Genomic DNA, 24,295 nt, shown 5'->3' with positions numbered 1-24,295 from the left:
GGGGTGGGGTGTAGAGCGGTTTTGTTTTGGAGTTGCTTTGACAGTATTGTTTGCACTTTGCTTGCTATACAGTACGATGTGATGGAATGAGAGTGAGTTGTGACTTAAAGGTGTGCACTGTGTTTGCAGTAAGGTTATGATTTAGTGTGTTTTTCTGAAATTCAACTTGGCATCCCTAGCCATGAAGTTATAGAAATCGGATGAGAACTAATGAGGCCTGCTATTGACCCGTGATCGCAACATGCCACTCACGCAAGCATGCCTGTAAAAAGTATAATCTATTTAATCTAGCTACAAACTTATATGTATTTGTTTGCCATTAGCCTTTTTGACACACACCCTATATACTCCTACACATTGTTTGAGCCACGGACGTAAATCTGCTTAAAACCTCCAGGGGCTGAAATTTACCCCACCAGGTTGTCATGGGACTTTCCATGCCACGACAAGAGACACTAGCCGCCGGCTAGCTTGCAAGCTAGCAGGCTTCCAGGGCTCCTCTCGAATGGCGGAGAAGCGGTGGGCTTGTCTGTGGCGTCAACTCCTCACTTGGAAATTTAAATGACACCAAGCTGTTCTGTAAATTATGGCATGCAGGGTAGGTACATTTTTTGAATGTAGGCATAGACAACTAGCTAACCCATGCTATAGTTGTAGAACTGGGCTTAGTAATAATAACTATATTTGATGACCAAACGTCCTCTTTTGCCAAGACATGTCCACTTTTTTACATCCTGTCCGGGTCTCCGGGAGGGGTTTATACATTTATATAAATGTCCGGTTGTCATTGTTTTTCATGTGACCAATTAGCATGTGTTGTATTTAACAAACGCTTTGCGTGACAAATGGAAGGTGGAGTGCACCGTGGCATGTTGTTTCTGCGACTGCTAGACTGTGGTGTGGACTGCTCCTAAATTGATCGTGAGGGGTCTAGGGGTTTGTGTTTATGTTGTTGTTATATATTAATTTTTAAAAGAAAAAGTAGGTCAGCTTTTCACATTGTAAAACCTCACTTCTTGAAAGTTCAAATATGTTACTGAGCTGTTACTGAGCTCTGTAGGCAGCCCCAGAATTTCTAACTACCAAACCGGAGTCATGGTGAGAAATCACCACAGTTCAGTACAATATAGTTCTCAGTCTTTTCACGTTTTCAGTAATTATCTTCTAATATTTTTGAATGCATTTAGAAGTAAATGTATCATTTCGTGGGTACCCGGCGATTGGCTGGCGACCAGTTCAGGGTGTACCCCGCCTACTGCCTGAAGCCAGCTGGGATAGGCTCCAGTACCCCCGTGACCCTTGTGAGGTGCAAGAGGATGGATGGATGGATGGATGGATGGATGGATGGATGGATGGATGGATGGATGTGACCACGACAATGTCAAACACTGTAATGTTAAAGTATTTTTACCATATATTAATTAGAAAGTAAGCCAAAGTAAAGTAGTCCCCTTTTGAATCTCAGGTGTCACTGATGTCATCACAAACAGCTACATTATTACACATATAAACATTTACACAGGCAACATGCCTGAGGCACGGCTTCATCATTGTCACATCTCCTGTACAGTTCTACTTTGCATTTCCTGAAATTGTGCACCAAATAATAGAATGATCCATAAATGAGCACATCTGTTGGGTTCATTTTAACTTAATGTGCATGTATAATGACTTGGCACAAATTCTGATTGTTAGTGACCTGGTTTCTATTAATAAGTTCAGTATGGACAGTATTCAGTTGGAGCCTGGACTATTCTCCTTTTATTTGATTGGTGCTTACAAAACACAATTTGATTTTCATTGTGGTTTAAATTTGGTGAAACGACACTAAGATTGCCAATTGGTTTTGATCAAGATTGTCAACTGCTGTGCATCATAATGAGGGTTGTGTGTCATATACTGGTACCGCAACTTAAAAAAAATAATAATAATAAAAATCCTCTCTTAGAGTATCACTCGAAATTGAACATGATTATAATTAATTACATTTGTAAAGGGTTCATGCTTAGCTAACATTATATTGTGCAAGTTGTCATGATGCTGTGACTGTTGCCCAAGTCTCTTGGTTCTTGTTAAATAAAGGACACAAAAACAACATGAAATACAACCCAGTTGTACTCATACTCCGGTTAATCATACACATTTCCCTCCCTCCGACTATGAGGTTGTAAATAATTGTATTTGAAGTTAACGTCTCCTTTTAGGTATTTAGTTTAAGTGTAGTTTTGGAGCATGAATTCAGCTCCTATTTTTGCTCGGCCTTATGGGAGTATTCAATAAGCTTGTGGTCCTTGTGGGCCAGTTCAGAGCGCTGGCACACAACAAATCAGCTGGTTGAACAAAAAGCTTTTTTTTTATATCTCTCTCTCTCTCTCTCTCTCTCTCTCTCTCTCTCTCTCTCTCTCTCTCTCTCTCTCTCTCTCTCTCTCTCTCTCTCTCTCTCTCTCTCTCTCTCTCTCTTTCCTATTTGGTCCAAATCACCAAAACTAATTACACCACCAAACTAATTACACCACCGCATGTGTGCATCCAATTTTATGTTCCTAGAAGATCGCTTCCTCCTAGTTGGCTTCTTGGCAAGGTTCTTTCTCGTTGTGTTTGTTTGGTTGTTTATTAAACATATAAGTAACAGAAAATATTGTAGTAATAATAAAAATAAAAGAAGTGAAAACACAAAGCACATTGTTAAAGGTATTAGACAGGATTTTATTATTCACTCATTAATCGGTTTATCAACCTGTAACAGACTTGTACTTATGTTTAACAAAATATATATATATTATTCATAAACGGTGGACGTGGCGGGGAATTTTAGATTCTAGCCAATCAATAACGAAGTTGCTTCGTTATTGATTGGCTCCTGGCTTGTCAATCACTTTTTGCGTACATGCCCCGAGTTCGTAGCTTGTATAGGCCTCTACGTAACAGTGTTTGCCAGCGCCAAGACGTCTTCCTACTGTAACTAGCTCCTTGCGTGTGTTCAGAGTTAACCAACCAATGGCAGAGAAGAATACAGGGCCTTTGAGCAAGTAAAATAAAAACTGTTTTTGAGGTTACTGAATGGAGGAGTCAAAAACTGAAAAGAGTGAAGCCAAACAAAAGTCATTTTGGGTGAGTCTTTTCAAGCGATGGCGTGCGCTAAAGCAGCAGAGAGGTCTGAAGACGGATACTTTGCTCGCTAAGTTTCTGCTGGTAACTTCAGTTTACTTTTTGAGTAAGAATTATACTTTATGAAGCTTGTTAAATGTGTAAAGTTGTATAATGACAACAGCGTCAATGCAACTCAACGGTTTGTTTATTGACGCTACGTCTCCTGTGTAAAAAGTAGGGAGGAGTTTTTATGCATGCGCACTATTGAGAAAACCACAAACAGCTGTTGGGCTACTCGTTCGCCGCAGAGTCAATCCTCTCTATTACCTTTAAGCAATTTACATGTTCAAAAGGGAGTTAAAAAAAAAAAAAAAACATCTCGACCTACCCGTTCTTTCAATTTTAGCTTTTATTTCATGGTCATTTAGATGTGTTGAACAACTCAGGATAGAGCACCTTTTGTTTGAATCCGTCCACTTTTCAAGTAAGCAAAGTATTGGAACAGACATTATTAAATTAACTTCAAGTGAATAACATTATATTTTGATTTTTGCACATGACATAGTGACCTGTAGTGAGAGCAGGGAACAGGTGGAGGAGAAGCTAGAGGCGTGGAGGTTTGCCCTGGAAAGGAGGGGAATGAAGGTTAGCCGTGGCAAGATGGAGTATCTGTGTGTGAATGAGAGGGACCCAAGTGGAAGAGTGAGGTTACAGGGAGAAGAGAACAAGAAGGTGGAGGAGTTTAAGTATTTAGGGTCTACAGTCCAGAGCAATGGAAAGTGTGGAAAAGAAGTGAAGAAGAGTGTGCAGGCAGGCTGGAACGGGCGAAGAAAATTGTCAGGTGTGATGTGTGATAGAAGCGTTTCAGCGAAAATGAAAGGAAAGGTTTATAAAACTGTGGTGAGACCAGCGATGTTGTTTGGTCTGGAGACAGTGCCACTGAGGAAAAGACAGGAGGCAGAGCTGGAGGTGGCAGAGATGAAGATGCTGAGATTCTCTTTGGGAGTGACCAGGTTGGATAGGATCAGGAATGAGTACATCAGAGGGACAGCACATGTTAGAAGCTTTGGAGATAAAGTCATAGAGGCCAGACTGAGATGGTTTGGAAATGTCCAGAGGAGAGATGGTGAGTATCTTGTCAGAAGGATGCTGAGTTTTCTGCCAGGCAGAAGATCGAGAGGAAGTCCAAAGAGGTTTACGGATGAAGTTAAAGAGGACATGAAGGTTGTTGGTGTGAGAGCAGAGGATGCAGAGGACAGGGTTAGATGGAGGCAACTGATTCGCTGTGGCGACCCCTGAAGGGAAAAGCCGAAAGAAGAAGAAGAAGAAGCTTATATTTGATGGAATAACCCTTACTTGAAATAAATGTATGAAGCGTGCGACCCGTTGAATTTACCAGACATTTGCTGTCTTCATTTGAAATGCTTTTGTAGGCCTTTGCTGCTGCCTCTTTTAGTTGTTTGTTTCTGAGGGTTTCTTCCTTGAATACCCTCTCCAAGAGGTAAAATGCATGCTCTAATGGGTTAAAGTCCATTGATTGACTTTCCATTCTAAGAGCTTCCTGAGTTCTTTCTTGTGTTCCATCTTGTTGTATGATGAAGCTTCTTCTGATTAGTTTGGATGCATTTTTCTTTAAATTGTCAGACAAAATGGTTTTGTAGACTTCAGAATTCATTCAGCTGCTACCGTCATGAGTTACGTCATCAATAAAGAAGTAGCCATGCAAGCCCGAGCCATGACATTATGTACATTACGTACGTATGACATTACGCATTTTACAATCGTTTTTGCATGCCAGATGCATACTGTATGCCCACGTCAACCTCTGAAAATATATTTTTAACAAATGAAAATGATCACACCAATAATTTGTACTTTATGAATGAATGACATTGTCGTCCTCTCTGCTCTTTACAGCTTAACACATTCACTGCCAGCCCAGCAAAAATGCATTGCATCATTTGACGTCTTTTTCCGTCAAAGGCAGTGAATGAGTTAATGGCGCTAAATGTGGAAAACGCTTCTGGACCTCTCGGTCCAACCTCGCTTTCTGATAATATCATCTTTCTCGCAACTGTTACTATAACAACCATGTTCTTGGCGCAAATCCATTGCCATGTGTGGTAAAATCAGGTGCAAATTTGCTCCAAGCTGTCAGTTTTGTGGGCGTGTTTACGCCGGTATATGATTAGAGCAATATCCTTAGTGAATAGGTTGGTAACTGGGCGCAGACTGCGGGTGCTGTTGTGGTGCAATATTTCGCGCTCTTAGTGAATCTACCACAATGTTTCTGTCATCAACTGCTGATGATACTATTAGATGCCCTGTTCAATGTCTGTTCCTCAGTACACCAGTTGTTTCTTTCTTTTCAGAACATTCCAAAATTCTGTATTGGCTATACCTAATGTTTGTGAAATAGCTCTCATCGATTTTCCCTCTTCTCTGAGCTTCAAAATGGGTTTCTTTTCTCCTAAAGACAGCTCTGTGGTCTTCATGTTTGCTTAGCACAACACAAAACCAAAAACAAGCACTATCTAATGTTTAAGCAGTCAATCTAAAGGGCAACACCTCAGCAACTGGATACACCCATCAGTCACGTGTTCCAATAAGGTGCTCTGTCCTGAGTTAACACTTCTAGATGTACAGTAAATAAATACCATGAAATAAAAGCTGGAGTTCTGAACTTTTTTCTTATATTCATCTTTTGATCAGAAACAGAAATGTCTTCAGTATACAACAAAAAGAAAGGAATTGACCTTGCCGTTCCAATACTTTTGGAAGGGACTATATGCCCCCACAAAAATAAAAATAAAATAAAAATATTTGTTAAATTGATATCTCTCTGGCAGGGGAAATCAAAACTGAACATCATCTTTACAAAGGCAAACACACAAAGACAGTTTTCTAATATGCTATTTCATTAATCAACAATTCAGGTGTAATGTTGCAGTCATTCCAGTAAATATGACTAACAAAGTCAGAAAGTGAGAACAGAATGTCTTCCTTGAATTTCATCATAGCAAATTGTTTGGGGTCAGAGGGAGAACTTCCTGTTGTAACAGCAAAAAACCCGAGCAAGCATCCTTTTATGTGTGCATTTTCTCCATAACCTTTTCCCTAATAGGCTTTATACAGTGGCTCTATATTGTGAAATGTCAAAAATGTGTCATTGAGTTATTCGAAATGACAGTAACACTTTGGCTCATGTTTGTGTAATCAGATTTGAACTTTCTCCTCATCCTAGACCAGTGGTCAGCAGCCTTTACTGTCAAAAGACCCATTTTAGGCCAAATAAATAACAAAAAATCTGGAGCCACAACACATTTGAACATTGTGTTGACCGAACCAGTGCGTGTGTGTTAAACTCTCGTGTTAAACTTTTTTTTTTTTTTTTTTTTTACTTTTCTGACTTTCTGTCAAATTTCTGACATTTTTGGCAATTATATATATATATATTAAGGATTTTTTTTGCCTCTCTTCCATTTTTCTTATGACTTTTAAATAAATAAATAAATAAATAAATAAATAAATAAATAAATAAATAAATAAATAAATAAATTTTCTGACTTTCATTTGCAATTCCAAAGATATTTTATGGTGGTTTTATGTCTTTTGTTTTTGTACATTTTATGGTTCCTTTTTGAACTTACTTTTCTTTCCTATATTTTTTTTATTCAATTCTCTGACATTTCAAGGTAGTTTTCTGCTTTTCCTCTTCCTTTTTGTACATTTAACAAATTAACACTTTAAAACTTATTCATCGACCTTTTGTCTTAAAAATGTTGACTCTGACATTTTTTGAAAATTTAATTACTCATTTAAAAAGAAATCTAAGTTGTGAATTCATTAGAAGAATATTTTATCTAAAAAAAGTTAAAAAAAAATAATTTCCACTATTTTTTTTAAGAGATCCACAGGGCGTCACGGGAGAAAGACAAAAGAGCCACATGTTGCAGACCCTTGTCCTAGACAAATCATAACTGAACCTTTGTAATGAAACTTTCAGCCTCCGGTTTTCTTGACCGCTCATCAGGTTAGATAAACATCCCTTGTTCTCATGCTGTCTGTCCACACACAGACAGACTTTGTGCCCTCTGTTAAAAGGACACGTTATTGCATTACTATAGTTGACGTGCGACACTCAACCGTGTTTTTCCATCGATGAACTTTATGAGAAAGCATGCGAGAGTAATATGAGTAAGAATGAGTTCCCAGACAAATACACCCTATTACACAGAAAAGGCTCTTTGTTCCCAAGAGCTGTCTTTGTGCTGTTATTCCAAGGCTAAATGCTTGGATATCCTTCTTTTGTCTGGATAAGCACACTACAGGGCAAACACAGCCACAAGATCAATGATTACTTTCCTACCTTGTGGTAATTACGGAACAACCGCAAAGCTACTCGATAACTGTTTTTGGTTTAAAGATTGGGCTCAAAGTGGTTGAAAGAGAAATAAAGCTGATAACTGGATGGTTAGTTTGATTATACAAATGGGTTAAAAGTGCAAAAACACTCACCATGTTCATATATTTACATTTTTCTGATGAGACTTTACTCATCATTGCTTCTTGCGAGAGTTGAAAAACTGCCATGAGTCACAAGTCTGATGTACAATTCTTAATGTTGTTTTTCAAGTAAACGTGACGTTTAACTGTCATCTGCATGTGATAGTTTGACATAAAAGAGATTGACCTGAGGACACGGGCAGCCAAGCGTTTGGTACTTGGTGCAAAGTGCAGGCATGCATGTGTGAACATGGACTATATGGTGTACATGCATTTGTTGTCGAGGTTTTGTATTTGCTCTGTATGACCGGACAAAAAAAGACAAAAAAAAAACATGTGGCCCCTCTTTTCTCTCAAGGAAAAGCAGTAAGTTTGCCACATTTGATATAGACCTAGCGTTGTGGAAATCTTCTATGCTTTTCTGTAAGTCTTCCAGTCTCTGTATATGTGACTATGTTTACCTGCAGTCAGGAAGACTTTCAAAACCGAATACTGGCAATACTGTAATCAGGTTTTGAAAGGCCAACTAAATGCACATAAACATCTGGGTTTTAAAAACCCAAATAAAGAGCCCTTGTTTTTAACTCATTTGCTCCCAATAACGTGTAAATACGTTTTTTTTTTATGTTTTAAGTATCCCAAAGACGTATTCATAAGTTTTTTTGTTTTTTGTTTTTTTATGCTAGAGCATCCAGAAGGCTTTGATGCAGCCTCGCAACTGCAAAGAACGGTTGCAGAAATGGTAGCTATTACACAAACGGCCCGCAGGTGGCAGCAGAACAAAGGAGATCAACCAGGGCCATCTAGAAAAAAAGCTAAATTACTTAGAATTTTAAATAGATTTGTGAAAACTGATGAAACTTAGCTCTCTTCTCATGCTAATTGCTACAAAACGGAAACAGATAGAAACATACTTTTTTTTCCTGATGAAAGAAGAGAGTTTAATCTTACTTTTGGTAGGTTCCATGTTTTTATAGCAATAGAACACAATATTCTGTGGGCCTTGCAAAAAATCAGTCAAAATTCAGTAAAACAGCCGGGAGCGAACGGGATTGCTTCTGTGTAAATGGCTGGGAGTGAATGAGTTAACTTTTTTTTTTTTTTTTTGGATCAGCTTAATGACTGAATACAACTTGAATACATTGATTTCTCTGCAGCATTTTTGCATTGGCATTGTTAATGACTCTGACAACATGACAACATACAGATGAATCTTTCAGTAGCACCCGAAGATACACCTTACAAGATAAAATTAAGTAGTGCTGTCAAAGTTAAAGCGTTAACTAATTAATTAATCACAAAAAATTATCGCATTAATCATTGTATTACCACAGATTAATCACACTATTAATTTTGACAACAAATGATCCTTTTTAGCCGACAGCGGATGGTTACATTAAAGGTAGCTGTTGGAGTTTGAGCAATAAACATAACTACCGGTACATGCATTAAAGCAAAGCATTTAATAAATGTTTACATATGCTGTAGGTCATTTTTTCCCCATTTTAAATTATGCAAATAATTAATTGATTAGAAAAAGCAGGATGAGCGTGTGCAGTGGATATAAATTTTTGAAGACGTCATTATAACATTAAATGTCGAAAAAATTAACACATAACAGGTGCCGCTTCAAATTTAGCGGGCAAATTATATTGGGGGAAAAAAAGCCTTTTTAAGTCAGTGATTAATCATAATTAATCAAAATTTTAAGACGCGATTAATCTGATTACAAAATGTAATCGTTTGACAGCTGTAAAATTAAGTCTTTTTATTAGCAGTTGAAATATACATGCAGCGCTTCTCCTAGACTTATTGGTACAATTGATTGTCATCCAGTGGAATTTTCACCATAGAGGCAGAAAATAACGTACTAAAAACGCTGCGGAGAAATGAATGTATTAAAGTTTGGCGGCCTGACTGAGTGGCCACATTTGATGACTGCCATTAAGCGGTATTGACAGTCAGTTCAGTCATATATAAGTCTAGTGGTGAGTGACATGAAATGTCTTTTATTGAGGGTTGAGGTAAGAGGTGGAAATGACGTCTATTTGCGAAATGATGTTGTTGCTGTTGAGTTGGGGATATTCCAATTTGACTCGAATATTGACTGCATGTAAGTGCAAGTAAATCGAAATTCAATTACAATTTCAATTATTGCACTCCACAATTACAAAATCAGCATAATCGTAAAAAAATGAATTATTATACTAATTTTTGAGTTGTTTAAATTTATACATTTGCACCTTTTTTAAATTTTAAAATAGGTCATTTAAATGTTATTTCAGACAAAAAAAACCTTGCATATTTATGCTGTTTCAAATCATTTTATTTGTCTTAATATATTCTATTTGGTTTTAACGTTTAACATTTTCTTGTTTTGTACGAATAAATTGTTCTGCACTCCAACTTCAAGTTGTTGCCAACATAAATAAATATTATTCTAAATATATATTATTAATAGTATATGTTATTATAAATTCTGTTTGATCCAAAAGGAACTTACATAATGGTAGTATTTCTATTTTTTTTTAATTGGTCTTAATATTTTTAAATGTGTAAACATTTTCTTGTTTTATACCAAAAAATAAATGATCGTGCTATTGCACAGTGCACAAGCTGCGCTCCAACTTCGTTTTTCCCAACATAAATACGTAAATAAATATGTATTATTGTAAATATATATTATTAGTTATGTTTGGTCCAAAAGGAACAGCGCATCGCCACGGCAACAGGGTAAGACGAAATAAAAAGCGTTCAATAGCTTCTCATCTTAAACGTCTTTAGATGAAACCCAAAGTTTGAACATGACTGTGTACATTTTCTAGGAGTTTGTTCAAATTTGACCTCTATCAAAGGGCAAAAATGGCACCAAATTTAAAAAATAAAACCAAAATAGCAGAATTTCTGTACCATTAACTCTATTGAATTTACCGTATTTTCCGCACTATAAGGCACACCTAAGAGTCTTCAATTTTTTTCAAAAGCTGACCATGCGCCTTATAATCCAGTGCGCCTTATATATGGATCAATATTGAGCCGCAACAGGTCTCGCTGTCAAGACGCTATCTGTGACCCTGCACGATCAGTGATGCGCATGCACAGAAGATCCCACCATCTTGGATCGCTAGCTAATACTAATACTTTACCTCGGAGAAAATAATAAAACAGCTGTTTTATTCATTTTGGGAGTGAATGGAGTTGTCAGAAAGCTGGTTTGTAATCTATTAATAAAGTTTGACTGACCTATCTGACTGTTTTGTTGACATTCCCTTTAGCACAGCACCATCTAATGGATGTATAACGTAACCCCAGCCTCTACCTTATATATGGAAAAATTTGTAAAATATGTCATTCATTGGAGGTGCGCCTTATAATGCGGTGCGTCTTATATATGGAAAAAGTTTGAAAATATGTCATACATTGAAGGTGCGCCTTATAATGAGGTGCGCCTTATAGTGCGGAAAATACGGTACATAATTGTGTGTTTTTAATTTTTTTAATCGATCTTAATATTTTTAAATGCTGAAACATTGTCTTGTTTTGTACCAAAAAATAAATAATCATTTGAATAATTATGATTTCAATTATTGCCAAAATAATCATGATTATTATTTTTCCCATAGTCAAGTAGCCTTCCATGTAAGCATAGCCAAATGTGTTGCAACCTGCTAATATCACTCTGTGACACTCTTAAGTTTAGTAGCCAATAACCTTTGCGATCTCCCAGTTTAAGGCTTGGAGATCACGAGGTCCTCTGTTGTTACGTGTCGTCTTGGTCTTGTGATGTCAAAATGTGAAAGGTGTTATGGAGATGGCTGCTCAAATACCAATTCTAATTGAACCAATTAATGTATTGATCAATTATTGGATCAAACACCTGTTGTGAATCTTGCCAGTCAGCTCCTTGTTTGAAAACAGCAAGTTGTGCAAAAATAACTGAAAGTGGCTATGTTGAAACACTGATACATTAAAAAAAATAAAAATAATAAAAATATATTTTTGTTTGTCTTCCTGAACACTCATCTCAATGTCACTAATGCTCATCAGTGAATGAGTACGGTGCTTTGTAGCGTGTCAGTGCGCCCCCCATTTCCAGGTCATGTCTATGTGTGTACGTGTATAATTGAGAGTGTAATCGCGCGTGTGCGTGTATCTCTTAAAGGGGATGTTGATCGTACACATGAATCATTCTGCACTCCACTTGTTTCATCTTTAGCCAGTAAATGAAAACTATCCGAGACCACAGGGTGCTTCATAATAAAAAATTAAAAAAAAACACGGTGGATAGTCTCAATTCCAAAGCCTGGTTTGGATAATTTCATCCTTATAGTCCATAAAATATTGTATTTGTTGTTATATCTTCATCTAAACACCAAATGATGAATGAAGACAAAAAGATCTGAACCAGTCTGCTGTTATATTTTCAGTTTTGATGTGGAGAATGGCCCTTCAGCCAGCTGCAGTCCTCTGGACCCTCAGGCCTCCCCCGGTTCCGGACTCGTCCTCCACACCAACTTCCCAAGTCACAGCCAGCGCAGAGAGTCCTTTCTGTATCGCTCGGACAGCGACTATGACCTTTCACCCAAGTCCATGTCACGGAACTCCTCCATTGCCTCTGAGCTGTGAGTAGAAAGATGAAACTGCTGCACACACCCTGGCCGAAACGTATGCACGTTTACACAATTGAATAAGGTGAAATATGTTGTTGTTGTTATACTTTTATTTATTTTGTCTTAGAGTGTTTTGGGGTTGTTGTTTTTTGCAAAATTTATTCGGATTTAATCCGTTAATTTTTTTCTTTGAGGTACCACTATTTGATATGCTGTCAGAATGAGGATCCTTTGTTGTACTCTCACCCTGATGTTGATCCCACTGAGATAGCGAGTGGCGATGCCTGTAAATATCCCATTAGTAATAAATATGTGGCTCCAGACAGCATGACAATGATTTGAAGTGTCTTGCTCTTTCTCAGTTCACAAAAATAGATGAGTTGTTGCACAAAATGCCTTACAAGGTCACATATCCCCCAGAACTGAAGACTCCCAATTACGACCTCCCTCACACACTCTTTGGAGTCCATCTTTGTCTCTTCATTACAGTGGTGGGACTGGCGGGCTTGTTTTAGTTTCTGTCCGTGGGTAATGTGGTAGTATTTAAAGCACTGTCAACAGCAAAGCATTCAGTGCTTAACTGAATTTGAACACAATTCTTAGTACACGTTTCTGTGTCCTTCCAGACATGGTGATGACCTGATCGTGACGCCTTTTGCTCAGGTAAATATTTCCCAATCTGTTGTTGAAAATTCAGTGCAATCTGTTACTGTGGAACTTCTAGGGTCAAACACATTCAATTGCAGGAAACCGATGGGTGTCCTGTCATTTGTTTGGAATTCACACAAACACATTTTCCCACAGGAAATAATTAGAATTCAAGTAAGCCATTCCGGCGTCAAACCTCCTTAACGTTTATTAGCTGAACAGACTGGAAAAATAAAACAAAGTCGACTGTGGTATAATGAAATTTAAAGCAATCAAATATGTACTCACCCTTGGATACTTGATAGACACATAGAGGGTAGTTAGTGAGTGAGGGTGGTTGAAATTATTAACTGTCATGTAAGTAAATTCGGTTAACTTTGGTATATTCATTCACACGTATGATCTATTTAGAGCAGTGACTCTTAACCTGGTTGGAGGTAACCCACCAGTTACTTATGCGCATTCACCAACCCCCTTTTTTTTTAAATTTAAAAATAAAATATGATGACCCCAACCCCCCCCCCCCCCCCCCCCCCCCCCCCAACATATCCAAGACATAGGTAGGATTTTTATATAGGATTTTCTTTTTCTCGACATAGTATCAAGGGATTAAAGAAAAAAAATCATACATCACAACAACCACAAGTCAACTACTGAGCGCACTAAATTCTCTGCAGCACATTATTATTATTATTATTATTATTATTATTATTATTATTATTATTATTATTATTATTATTATTATAACAAGCTATGAGCTGGCATTTCACCTAACTACTGTACTGTACATTAAAATGCGCAATTTTATGCACAGTAGGTACAGTTTCAATTATTGTACTGTATAACTGTATCAATCAACCTAGTTTGTTAAATACTGTATACTGTACAATGAGTGAATTACCCAAAAGCTAGTGCTAAATAAATGCATGAAGACAAATGAAAATTCTTCTCTTATGTGTCCAGGTCCTGGCAAGCCTTCGAAGTGTGAGGAATAATTTCACTGTACTGACCAATGTCCAGTGTGCCTCCAGCAAGTAAGTCATTCATTCTGTGGATTACATTATTTAAGTTAAAGTTGCATTATGAAGACACCTTGAGGGCAACACTCGCACATTTGAACACACAAAACAAAATGAGTAATTTTAAGGGTATTCCGTTCTTTTTCAAATCACAAGAAGCTGAATGCAAACGGGTATTGAAAAATTATTATTTCAACTGACTGTTTTCACAGTTAATGTAGTTCTGATTATTAAAAAAAAAACACAAAAATGTTTTATTGAAATTGTTTAATCCATGCAACTGCAGTTTTTCTACTTTCTGCATAAAAACAAATCCACCCTCAAACCAAAAAACCTGTGCATTGTAGGAATCTGTAGATTTGCAAAGTCACCACAAGATGGTAGTAACGAGCTTTACAAAGTTGCATTGGTGCCTTTTGGTCTGACAAATCCAGCAGAAAGCTGCATAGGACAGGAAATCAATATGTGTATGTCACCACATACGTCAGCCAAGAGGATGGGCCTATAAAAATATATTAATATCAAAAGTATTGTGGTCAAAATCTTGACAATATGAAAAAAGTATTGAAATTCAGACAAATTGTTATGGAAGTGAATTTCTATATAGGTTGGCACCTCTGTGATTCATCTCACTCGAATCCCAAAATTATGATTCAGCTTTCGTTTTATTGGCCAATTCACATTTTAATTCCAGTCATTTAGGAGTGCAGTAGAAAGCAGAAATTTATTTTCACTCCATGATGATGTCACTGATTCTGGTGAGTGCCATGCTTATTAAAAAAGAAAAATGTTATCCAATGTGACAGTAGCAGTCGTCAATATCACACCTCATGCTGGTGCAGAAAGACTAAAAATATGTATGTAGGGCAGCCATGCCTTTTTTTTTCCCCCGCAGTCTTTTGAAGGATGCTGCAAGCCATGCAAACATTCACTTGTCTGCATCGTGTGGCCGACCTACATTCAAAGACACTGACAAACAATGAAGGTAAAAAAAGGAAATAAAGTAAAAATAAATTTAATAATAATAATAATAATAATAATAATAATAATAATAATAATAATAATAATAATAATAATAATACAATGCCGTATGGTGATATATTAGAAGGTTTTACATTGAGCTTTGAGTATTTCCAACAATTTAATGAAACCAGCCTGAACTCAAAATAGCGTACATAATGGACCCAAAGTTATTTGACTGTAAATCGTATTGTTTTGCATCGAGGAGATTCTGAAGTTGAACCAAAGCCTTTTGGCATCTTTTGCGTCAATTTGGCAGCACTGTGATTGCACTCAACAAATCTGCTCAGGATAGGCAGTACAGATAATCAATTACAGTAAGGAGGCAGAGCAGGGTTCGACATTAACAGGCAGTGTTGGGCCACTACCTGACTACCGTCAGATGCCGTCCCAACCGGGCCAATATGTCACGTCATGTCCTTTGAGAGCTAGCATGTATTTGTGATTCTTTGCCTCCCTCTACTGGTGGTTTCAGCGTATTAAATTTCTTACTGTTTTCAAGCTTCTGTTCCCGATAGTCAAATTCATGTGACACCTCCTCTTCATAGTCCAAGCAGTCTGCTAAAAGATGCGCTAGTTTCTACATTCCATAAAACCATTGCGTAGCTCCAGTTTCTCACCATTGCCTCTCATTGTGCCTAGGGAAAGCATTGTTTTTGTTTAACAAATTAGTATTGTCAAGAGAATGAAAACAACATTAAGCTCATTCAACTTAACTCCAGCTTCTGACTTTCTCTTGGAGCTTGTTCGCAATTTGTCAATATTTGTAGCCTACAGACAAACGCCCACTGAAGGCGTAATAGTTAATATTTTTCACTGCAGAAAATGGCCCAAAAATGCATTTTCAGATATAGACTAAAATAATGTTATCACCAAAAATAAGTTGGCTGAAACAGACATTGCGATAACACAAGAATCAATGAACGATAAATGGGCATGAATTGGGTTAGCCTCGTGTTGTTAGCTTCATCTAATTCGAATGCCGCTAGTCTTAATTAATACAGTCATACAAGCGGCAATGAGGCCATAGGACGCTAGCCAGGAACAAATGCAGCGAAACAAACTGAAACGACAACAACTATGTGCTATGTGCAACTTTATTCATTATAGACTGCACTGTTGTAACACTTGACGCTTAATGTAGCCAAACAAATTGCTAGGTTCACTTTGACTGGACACTGCCCATTCATAATGTTGTACAGAACCAGGATAACTTCATCCATGTTTAAAGGAATCATCCACTATGTATCATCAACATCAATATCAACATCATAAATGTCTTTTTACCATCCTTCAAATATATATGCTTTAAAGACCTTGGGCTGCCATCTTGACGAAGAAAATGCAACTTCACAAACCTTTTTTTTTTTTTTCATTTTTTTTTTTTAATTAAACATTTACAATGTTTAAACAGTGGGATATCACGTTCAACCTGGCATGAAATTAAATTTGTTTACAATTACAATTTTACATATTCAAAGGGAGTAGGAAGAAGTTGAAAACTTATCTAGTCCTACCCCCTTAATTCTTTGTATCTTTTAACTTATTTCCTTATTAATACAATAGGTTACATTTCAATAAAAGAAAATGTGTAATGCTGCTCATATAGTGTATGTACATAAAATTAGCACAGACCCTTGGGGAACTCCATGAGTGATCTTCAAGTGTTTTGATTGTATATTGTTAAACTGCAAGTCCTTATATCTATTTTCCAAATAACTTTTCATCCATTTATATGCTAGACCCTTCACCAGTAATAGTAATTAAATCACTTATCTGCTGCAATGTATTGATATTCACTAAATTTCATCCATTAAACCGTTATCTAAAATGTGGACAATCTTTACCCAAATGAATATTTTGTTCTTACTGTCTTTCCTTCTTTCAGGAGGTCTCCTGCAGCCGCAAATCAACCTGCAGTCACCAAAGTGTGCCTCCCAGGTAAGAAGCTCCGATGAAAATTTGGATTGCCCAACAACATGAACTCATCTTTATTTAGCTGGTGTATTTTTTTATGTACCCTTAGACATGCTCTTACTTTTTATTTTTGTCTTTTTATTCACATCTACACATATGTGACAACTTACCTGGAATACAATCTGCGTTGTAGTCCGGATTTCTTTGTCAACAACATCATTAAGCAAACCAAAACTAGTTCAAGCACACATGTTATGATCTGATAAAGTGATAACAGAAAACTCCCTCTTAAAGCATGTGACTTTTACACTGTTCATGTATTTACGTCAGTGAAAGGCAACGTGTGTGAACACGCAGACGCAAAAATTTGTTTTTCAGTATTGGAAAGTTAAAGACTTTAGATTTAGCTGGGAAACTGTCAGCTTAGACTAGAATCAGAAGTTGTAAGTAGTCAGTAATGGCAATAAGGTTGATTAGAAAAGTATGTCACATTTTACGTTATTTTACATGAGCTTTTCAGTTATGGTAATGAATACAAAGTATCTGCATGAGATCAGCATGAAGGACTTTTTTTTGCCTTTGTAAGCTCCAATTCCTCCTCTCAAATTCACTTCTGAGAATGTTTCTGCTTGTAATTTTAATGTGTAAACGTGTATGAGGAGTATTTCATAGAATGATGCTATGATGGTTTTTAACCTTTCTTATCTGTGCAATTATGGTTTGACAAGATGGGACTTGAATGAGTACTTATTTTGACTGTGTGGGTGCGTGTGCGCGTGTGTGTGGTGTTGGGAGGTGTTCCTGTGGCTCTGATTGACGTCAGTGTGCCTTTCTGTGGCTTCTGTTGACTTCCTGTCAAAGCAGATGGACCAAGTTTTCACTTCCTCCATCAGAACCGCAGCTCATCAGGTGCTGTGTGTGCGTCTATGACATCACTTTTGTGTTTTCAGATCTCCTGTAAAGACAAACGAGGATATTGAGGATATTTAAGTATGTGCGACACGTATCTTTATTGCTTCCGCTTAGGAAGATTTTATTTAACCAAAATTAAAGGCACATAATTGGGCGGATGGGTGCAACATAAAACAAGGAAGTTAAAGTTTCTTATGTTTGTTTAATTTATATATTTTTAGCCATTGAATGCTATTTAGCTCTAGTTAGTAATTTGGTTGTTATCAGCCTTTTTTTTTTTTTAAATCTGACAACCGATAAGCAATCAATTTAAAACCGTGTGCACTATAGGGCTGAAAAATTGATGTTGAAGCAACTTTCCTTTTCGAGCTTGAGATTGATTCATAAAACCTTTAATTGATAACTTTATATTAAGTGATTATTACATGTGGTACTTTCATTAATTAAACCCTCTAACTCATTCAGTGCCATTGACGGCTATACACGTCAAAGATCCATTTTTACTGGGATGGCAGTGAATGCAACCAGTTACTGCCTCCGTAAAATTTACAGTAATTTGGAATTTCATGTCTTTGCATTTTTTATCATGCCCTAACATTTAAGATTGATGTTCCATAATTAATCTATATCATACTGAAATGAAGTGAATCGATTGAGGAAATTAGAATTGATACACAGCCCTAGCGCATGTCTCTCTTTCTGCTGTGGAACCTTTCTCCACCATTATCACTCCACCAGCACCGTCTGATTGGTGCCAAGCCAATCAGTAGTGAATTGTGAAACCCCCATGACTGATTCACACTTGCACAGTGGTCACACACGCAGTGGAGCGGAGAAAAATACTTTACATTCTTTGACGTTAAGTTCATGCAGACTCTACCAAAGTTGTAAATTAAAAAAAAAAAAAAAAAAAAAAAAAAAAAGGCTCCTGCACAACTCACATGTACGCATAAGTACAAGTACTAGTAACAGTATTATTGTGATCCCATTAACGGTAAATATTATAAGAGGCGGCTCTGCTCGCTCACAGTCCAAACAGATGGGCCCATTAGTCGATTAAATTTGTTTACAGTAATTGTGCTTTTGATCTTGTAAAGCACATTGAATTACCTTGCGCAATGTAAATAAGGCTGCCTTGCCTTGAAGCTAACCCTGCTAAAACACAATGGGGAGCTTTTAGCCTGCGAGCTAACCACAGCCTATTGTCACAGTGGGGAGTGGTTAGCTTGCAGGCTAACACCCAGCTAGCTATGCTATGCGTCAATCACATGGCTCCGGAGAGAGGTTTAACCACATGAAACAAGTTAGCTGATATATCAATTTCAACCTATGAATTGTCAATTATATGGGCATTTTGGAAAATATAATATACAGTACAAAACCAGGTATTAATTTTAGATATTTAATTGTTTAAATTTTCAAGACATGCTGTTGAGTCTGGGAGCTCCCTGTACTTTTTGTTAGAATTTTCAAACAAAATCTAAAATCTAAAACGCTTTTAACATCATTTTAACAAAAGCTGTTTCATATACATGTGCTTAAAGAGATACTTCACTTATTAAGCCCATTATAGCAATAAAAAGTTAATATTTTGTCTGTAATTAATTTGATACTTTCATTATTTTTCACGTACAATTAGTACCTTTAAAAACTCATTTTGCAACTTGCTGTCGACTGAAAATGACATCACAAGGGCTCAGATAACCAATCACAGCTCACCTGTTTTTTAGGTTTGGTCATGTGACATTCACAAGCTGAGCTGTGATTGGTTACTTGAGCCCTTGTGATGTCATTTTCAGTCGACAGCAAGTTGCAAAATGTGTTTTTAAAGGTACTAATTGTACGTGAAAAATAATGAAAATATCAAATTTATTATAGGCAAAATATTAATGTTTGACTGCCAAAAATGGCTAAATAAGTAAAGTATGTCTTTAACTAAAGGCATTCAAACAAAGTCAAGTGTTGGCATTTCTATTATTCAAAATATTGATGCCAATTTTTTTCCTTTTTTCTGTAAGTGAATATCAACTTCAGATATTGGTCGCTGGCCACAGCAAGAGTACAAGCTACAGTCTGTTGGCATTTTGACACCAAACATGCTACTAATTACACCATAAGCATTCAAGAAAAACATCAAATTGTCCAAAAAATACATGGTAAACTGTGATCGCAGAAGAATGTGTTCATGAAACCCTTGATCAAAATAAATCAACGCAGCAGTGAGTAAAAGCTGGCTTTATTGAAAAGGACTCTACACTAACTACTTTTCTTTCTTTCTTTTTTTTTCATGCCGATAAATATTTGTGTTAATTGGTCTATTATAGTTTTGTATGAAGCTGAAAAAAATAGTGACACAAGTAATTATATTTGTAAAATATTTACTTTGAATAGGAAGTGTGTTTGCAAAAAACAATGGCTGGCAAAACAATTTTGTATATATAATTTTAAAAGAAGACACAAAGCAAATGTTTTCAAATAACAACAAAGCATGCATGTGTTGTGTATTTTTCCCCTGCTTTTTATAAATGTACTTTCATAATCTACAGCATTTCAATGCACCCAGTAGGGCCAGTTTTTATAGCGGTGCCTCCTCCTAACCAACATCCCCTATGAGATCCACAGCTCAACATCCTGCCATAAATGGGGTGGAGGTGATACTATCACCAGTTTTCAGTCTGTGTGGACTGAACACATACACATGGGGAAAAAAATAAATAAAATTGATTAAAATTTGTGGAACTAGCAGATATGATTTCTTTGTTAATGAAAAAGGGGGAAAATACGGCACTTTACCACATTTAAATCTGGTGCAATAGAAAGTTTGTTTTTTTTGCTTTGGCGGCATCGCCATTTACATTTAAAAAATGCACATACGTGCAGCAAATGTATTTGCTCACAGAAACACAAGCAGATGAAATTCTTACTTGCACATATGTGTGACCATTTTGGTCGCAGTCTCAAGCTCTGCTGGGGCTGGAGAAAAAAAAAAAAAAATCACCTGAGCTTCAGGTCTTTTTGCTTTACATGTTTAATGTCATGACTCGAGCCATGCAGGAGAAATGTTCGGGTCTTGTCTGATGTCTGGGGTCACGCCTGAGTTAAGTTTGAGTAGAGTTTGTGACCGTGCGCCAGAGTTCACGACCCGTTACGTGTCTGTTTTGCTATTGATGGAACTGCATCCAGTTTTTAATAGGTTTAGGTTATATGAAAGCGGTGCCCAAACGTTTTCATCTGAGGGCCACATACAGAAGCTCAGAAGGACGCAAGGGCCACATAATGTTATGAAGAGAAATTGTGTTTAGTCCTAAAAATTGTACAAATAATTTATTTGTGCTTTTGCATATTTGGAAAAATACTACAGTATATAAAACAATTTATTTGTAATATGGCAGTAAGGTTATTATAGTTTTGGAATTTTTAATTTTAGTTTTTATTAGTTTTCAGGGTGGTTCTGTTAGTTTTTATTAGTTTTAGTTCTTTAATAAATGCTTATTTTTAGTTTAGTTTTAGTTAGTTTCAGTATTAGTATTAGGTTGTTTAAAAAAAAATAAAAAATCTTTATTACTTGTGCGCAATATTTAAAAAACGATGTCATCTGAAGGTGCTTTTCTATTGGCTGCTGCGAGATGACGTCACTTCTGTGTGACATACTTTCAAATGTCATTATTACGGTTGATATCAAAATAAATTTACTAAAAATCACACCAAAGACTAAAACGAAGGACATTTTTGCTATAATTATAGTTTTAGTTAGTTTTGTAAACATAAAATGTAATTTCAGTTAGTTTTCGTTTTTTAAAAAGCATTTTCGTTTTTATTTTATTTCGTTAACGAAATTGTTTTTTTGTTTTTTTTTTGTTTTAGTTATTTCATTAGTTAACTAAAATAACCTTTCATAGCACCTGTGTTTTTCGAGACCCTCTCTTCTTACTTTGACTATCTCCAAACATTTTTGTTTTTATTTGATTTGAACTGAGTCAAATGCCATTTTTAGCATATGTCGCGGGCCACAAAAAAATGGATGACAGGCCGCAAATGGCCCCCGGGCCGTAGTTTGGACACCTCTGCTATATCATGTATGTCAAGGATCGTTTATGCTACATGATGTTTGTTGATGTTAGGACCTATCTGTAATTACGGAGTCAACAGCAAAGCAGAGAATTCCATGTCAGTACTAGTACTCACATGTCTAGCCACAACCAATGAGATTGATTGACTGTCTATTTAAGGGTCTGAGAATTGTGTGTGTTTTGCCGGATTATTGTCCACCTGTTCCTGTGTACAGCGTCTCTGAGTTTCTGCCTCTCAATGTGAATAAATAGATAAAATCTTATTTGTGTCTGCGCCTTTGGGATCCAAACCTCTCAGTACACAACATTTAAAGCCGATGCACTTGCTGCACATTTGTTTTTGTAAAATGCTACGTCATGTATGTTAGAAGCTTACAGTTGTTGGTTGTAACTAGGGGTGTTAAAAAAAAATCGATTCGGCGATATATCGCGATACTACATCGCGCGATTCTCGAATCGATTCAATAATCGGCAGAATCGATTTTTTTTTAATTTTTTTTTTAGGATTCACACCTTGAGCATGGAAGAATGTTATATGAACGGAACATTAAGCCTTAATATTTTATTTTAATGCTGTTCAAACATGAAACAGATTACAACCTCTATAAGACTGAAATTTCAGATAAATAAATAATACATTTTCATATAAATCTTACACTCTACAAGCTTACTGATTAGTATTTTCTAAATTTGAATGAAAAAAAATCGCAACAATCGACTTATAAATTCGTATCGGGATTAATCGGTATCGAATCGAATCGTGACCTGTGAATCGTGATACGAATCGAATCGTCAGGTACTAGGCAATTCACACATCATTATTCTACTGAATTTCGACCAAAAAAAAGAAGTTGAGAACAAATTAAAGTTAATGTCACAACTAGTGCTTGTTGATATTTTTCTTCCATGTTGGTTTCTTAACCTGACATATTAAAAGAATCTACCGGTATATTATAAATATACCTATACAGATGCAGAAACACTGCCTTAATCCTTTTCAGCTCTTTTCTAAAAATCTCAATTCTTTTTTCTTATTGCTCGTATCTCTGTCGGTCTGCCAGAGGAGGCGGCAGCGGTGGGCAGGAAGTGTGAGGCAGGAAGAGAAGATCAGATTGTTCCTGTTTTGTTGTCATTAACTGTTGGGACTTGACGGAAGCCAGGAGGAGCTATGTCTACATTTTGTTGTCTGTGTGTGTGCGTGTGCGTCAGCCCGAAGTAGAAAAATAGGATGCAGTGAGACAAACGCTCATTGTGTCTGCCCACACAATGAACACATTAACACAATGTTATCATGCGTAAGTGCACAGGTGAATCTCATTCCAATTCTCTTGGGGCGCATGTTTTAATTCTTCTTCTTGTTTAAGCAGAGAGATGACTAAACTGCTGACATAACTAACACATAAAAACAACCGGTATATAATATCAAGTACGACATACAAAAAGGGTTACTTATAAAGTAACTCCCCCAAAAGCATAAACTCAGTAATTAGTTGTGGTCATGTGGTCACATGGCTTTGTGGTTTAAAAAAAAAAAGAAAAAAAAAGAAAAAAAGAATGTAGCAGCATATACTAAAGGATGTGTCAAACCTGATTCACCCTTTGACTCACTTTGCATGAATACGAATACTCAGCTTCTCTATTTGTTTTGAAGCCGCATTGCTCAAAGATAGTAACTGTTCACCTTTTATTTGCGTCACACGCCGTTATTTTGTTTGCCATCATTTCTTGTCACTGCATACTATCCACGTCATTTCAGTGTGTGAATAAAGCTTCAGGTCTTGCTGCGTGACATATTTCAATATCCTGCACAACATGAGTATGTGTATTATATTTTTTTTTATACTTCAAACAAGCCTTTTGTGTGTGTTGTATGTAAACTTCTAACAGCTTTGACCGCACTTCCTGATGAAATCATACTCAGGACATGAAATGTTGTCATACAGGAAACAGTATATGTGAAGCAAAGGTCTCTTCAAGTGTCTTGACCTTATTCACATGATTGTGTTCATACTGGACTTTCTGATCTAGTTGAATTTAAAACAGCTCAAATAATGTACAAGGTACACAACAACCTACTTTGCCACAATATTCAGAAGCTGTTTGAAATCAGAGACAGTGACTATGATTTAAGGCAGAGGTGTCAAACTCATGTTAGCTCAGGGGCCGCATGGAGGAAAATATATTACCAAGTGGGCCGCATCGGTAAAATAACATTTTATAATTTAAAAACGATTGCCGTCAATTATACACATGTTTTCGCTATTTTTGTGCCAGCCCTAAATTACGGAGCTCAGCTGTAATCATATTGTTACAAAAAATAATACAAATGCAAATGGAATGCGGCAACACTGAGCTCTGGATGTGTTAAATCTACCTGTTTTGCAAATATATTGTTCCCAGAATGCATTGCGTGGCGCAGTTAATGACGTTATAAGGACGCTAATCCTTGTCATATCTATTTGTGTTACCAGTAATTGAATTTGTGTCGAATTAAACATTTTTT

The 24,295-nt window shown here is 36.6% G+C and overlaps 1 protein-coding gene across 4 annotated transcripts in view; it reads left to right on the top strand.

The window, feature by feature from the left end:
* pde4ba (phosphodiesterase 4B, cAMP-specific a) overlaps positions 1–24,295 on the top strand; it is a 199,959-nt gene that overhangs the window by 129,871 nt on the left and 45,793 nt on the right. For all 4 annotated transcript variants that reach the window (XM_077533933.1, XM_077533932.1, XM_077533934.1 and 1 more), the window contains 4 exons: positions 12,024–12,218; positions 12,833–12,869; positions 13,818–13,888; positions 16,782–16,834. In XM_077533933.1, the coding sequence (XP_077390059.1) occupies positions 12,024–12,218; positions 12,833–12,869; positions 13,818–13,888; positions 16,782–16,834 (356 nt within the window). The remainder of the gene's footprint in view (positions 1–12,023; positions 12,219–12,832; positions 12,870–13,817; positions 13,889–16,781; positions 16,835–24,295) is intronic.

Source organism: Festucalex cinctus, chromosome 10, assembly GCF_051991245.1.
Source record: "Festucalex cinctus isolate MCC-2025b chromosome 10, RoL_Fcin_1.0, whole genome shotgun sequence".
NCBI classification, from domain to species: Eukaryota; Metazoa; Chordata; class Actinopteri; order Syngnathiformes; family Syngnathidae; genus Festucalex; species Festucalex cinctus.
This window is presented reverse-complemented; position numbering and strand designations above follow the sequence as displayed.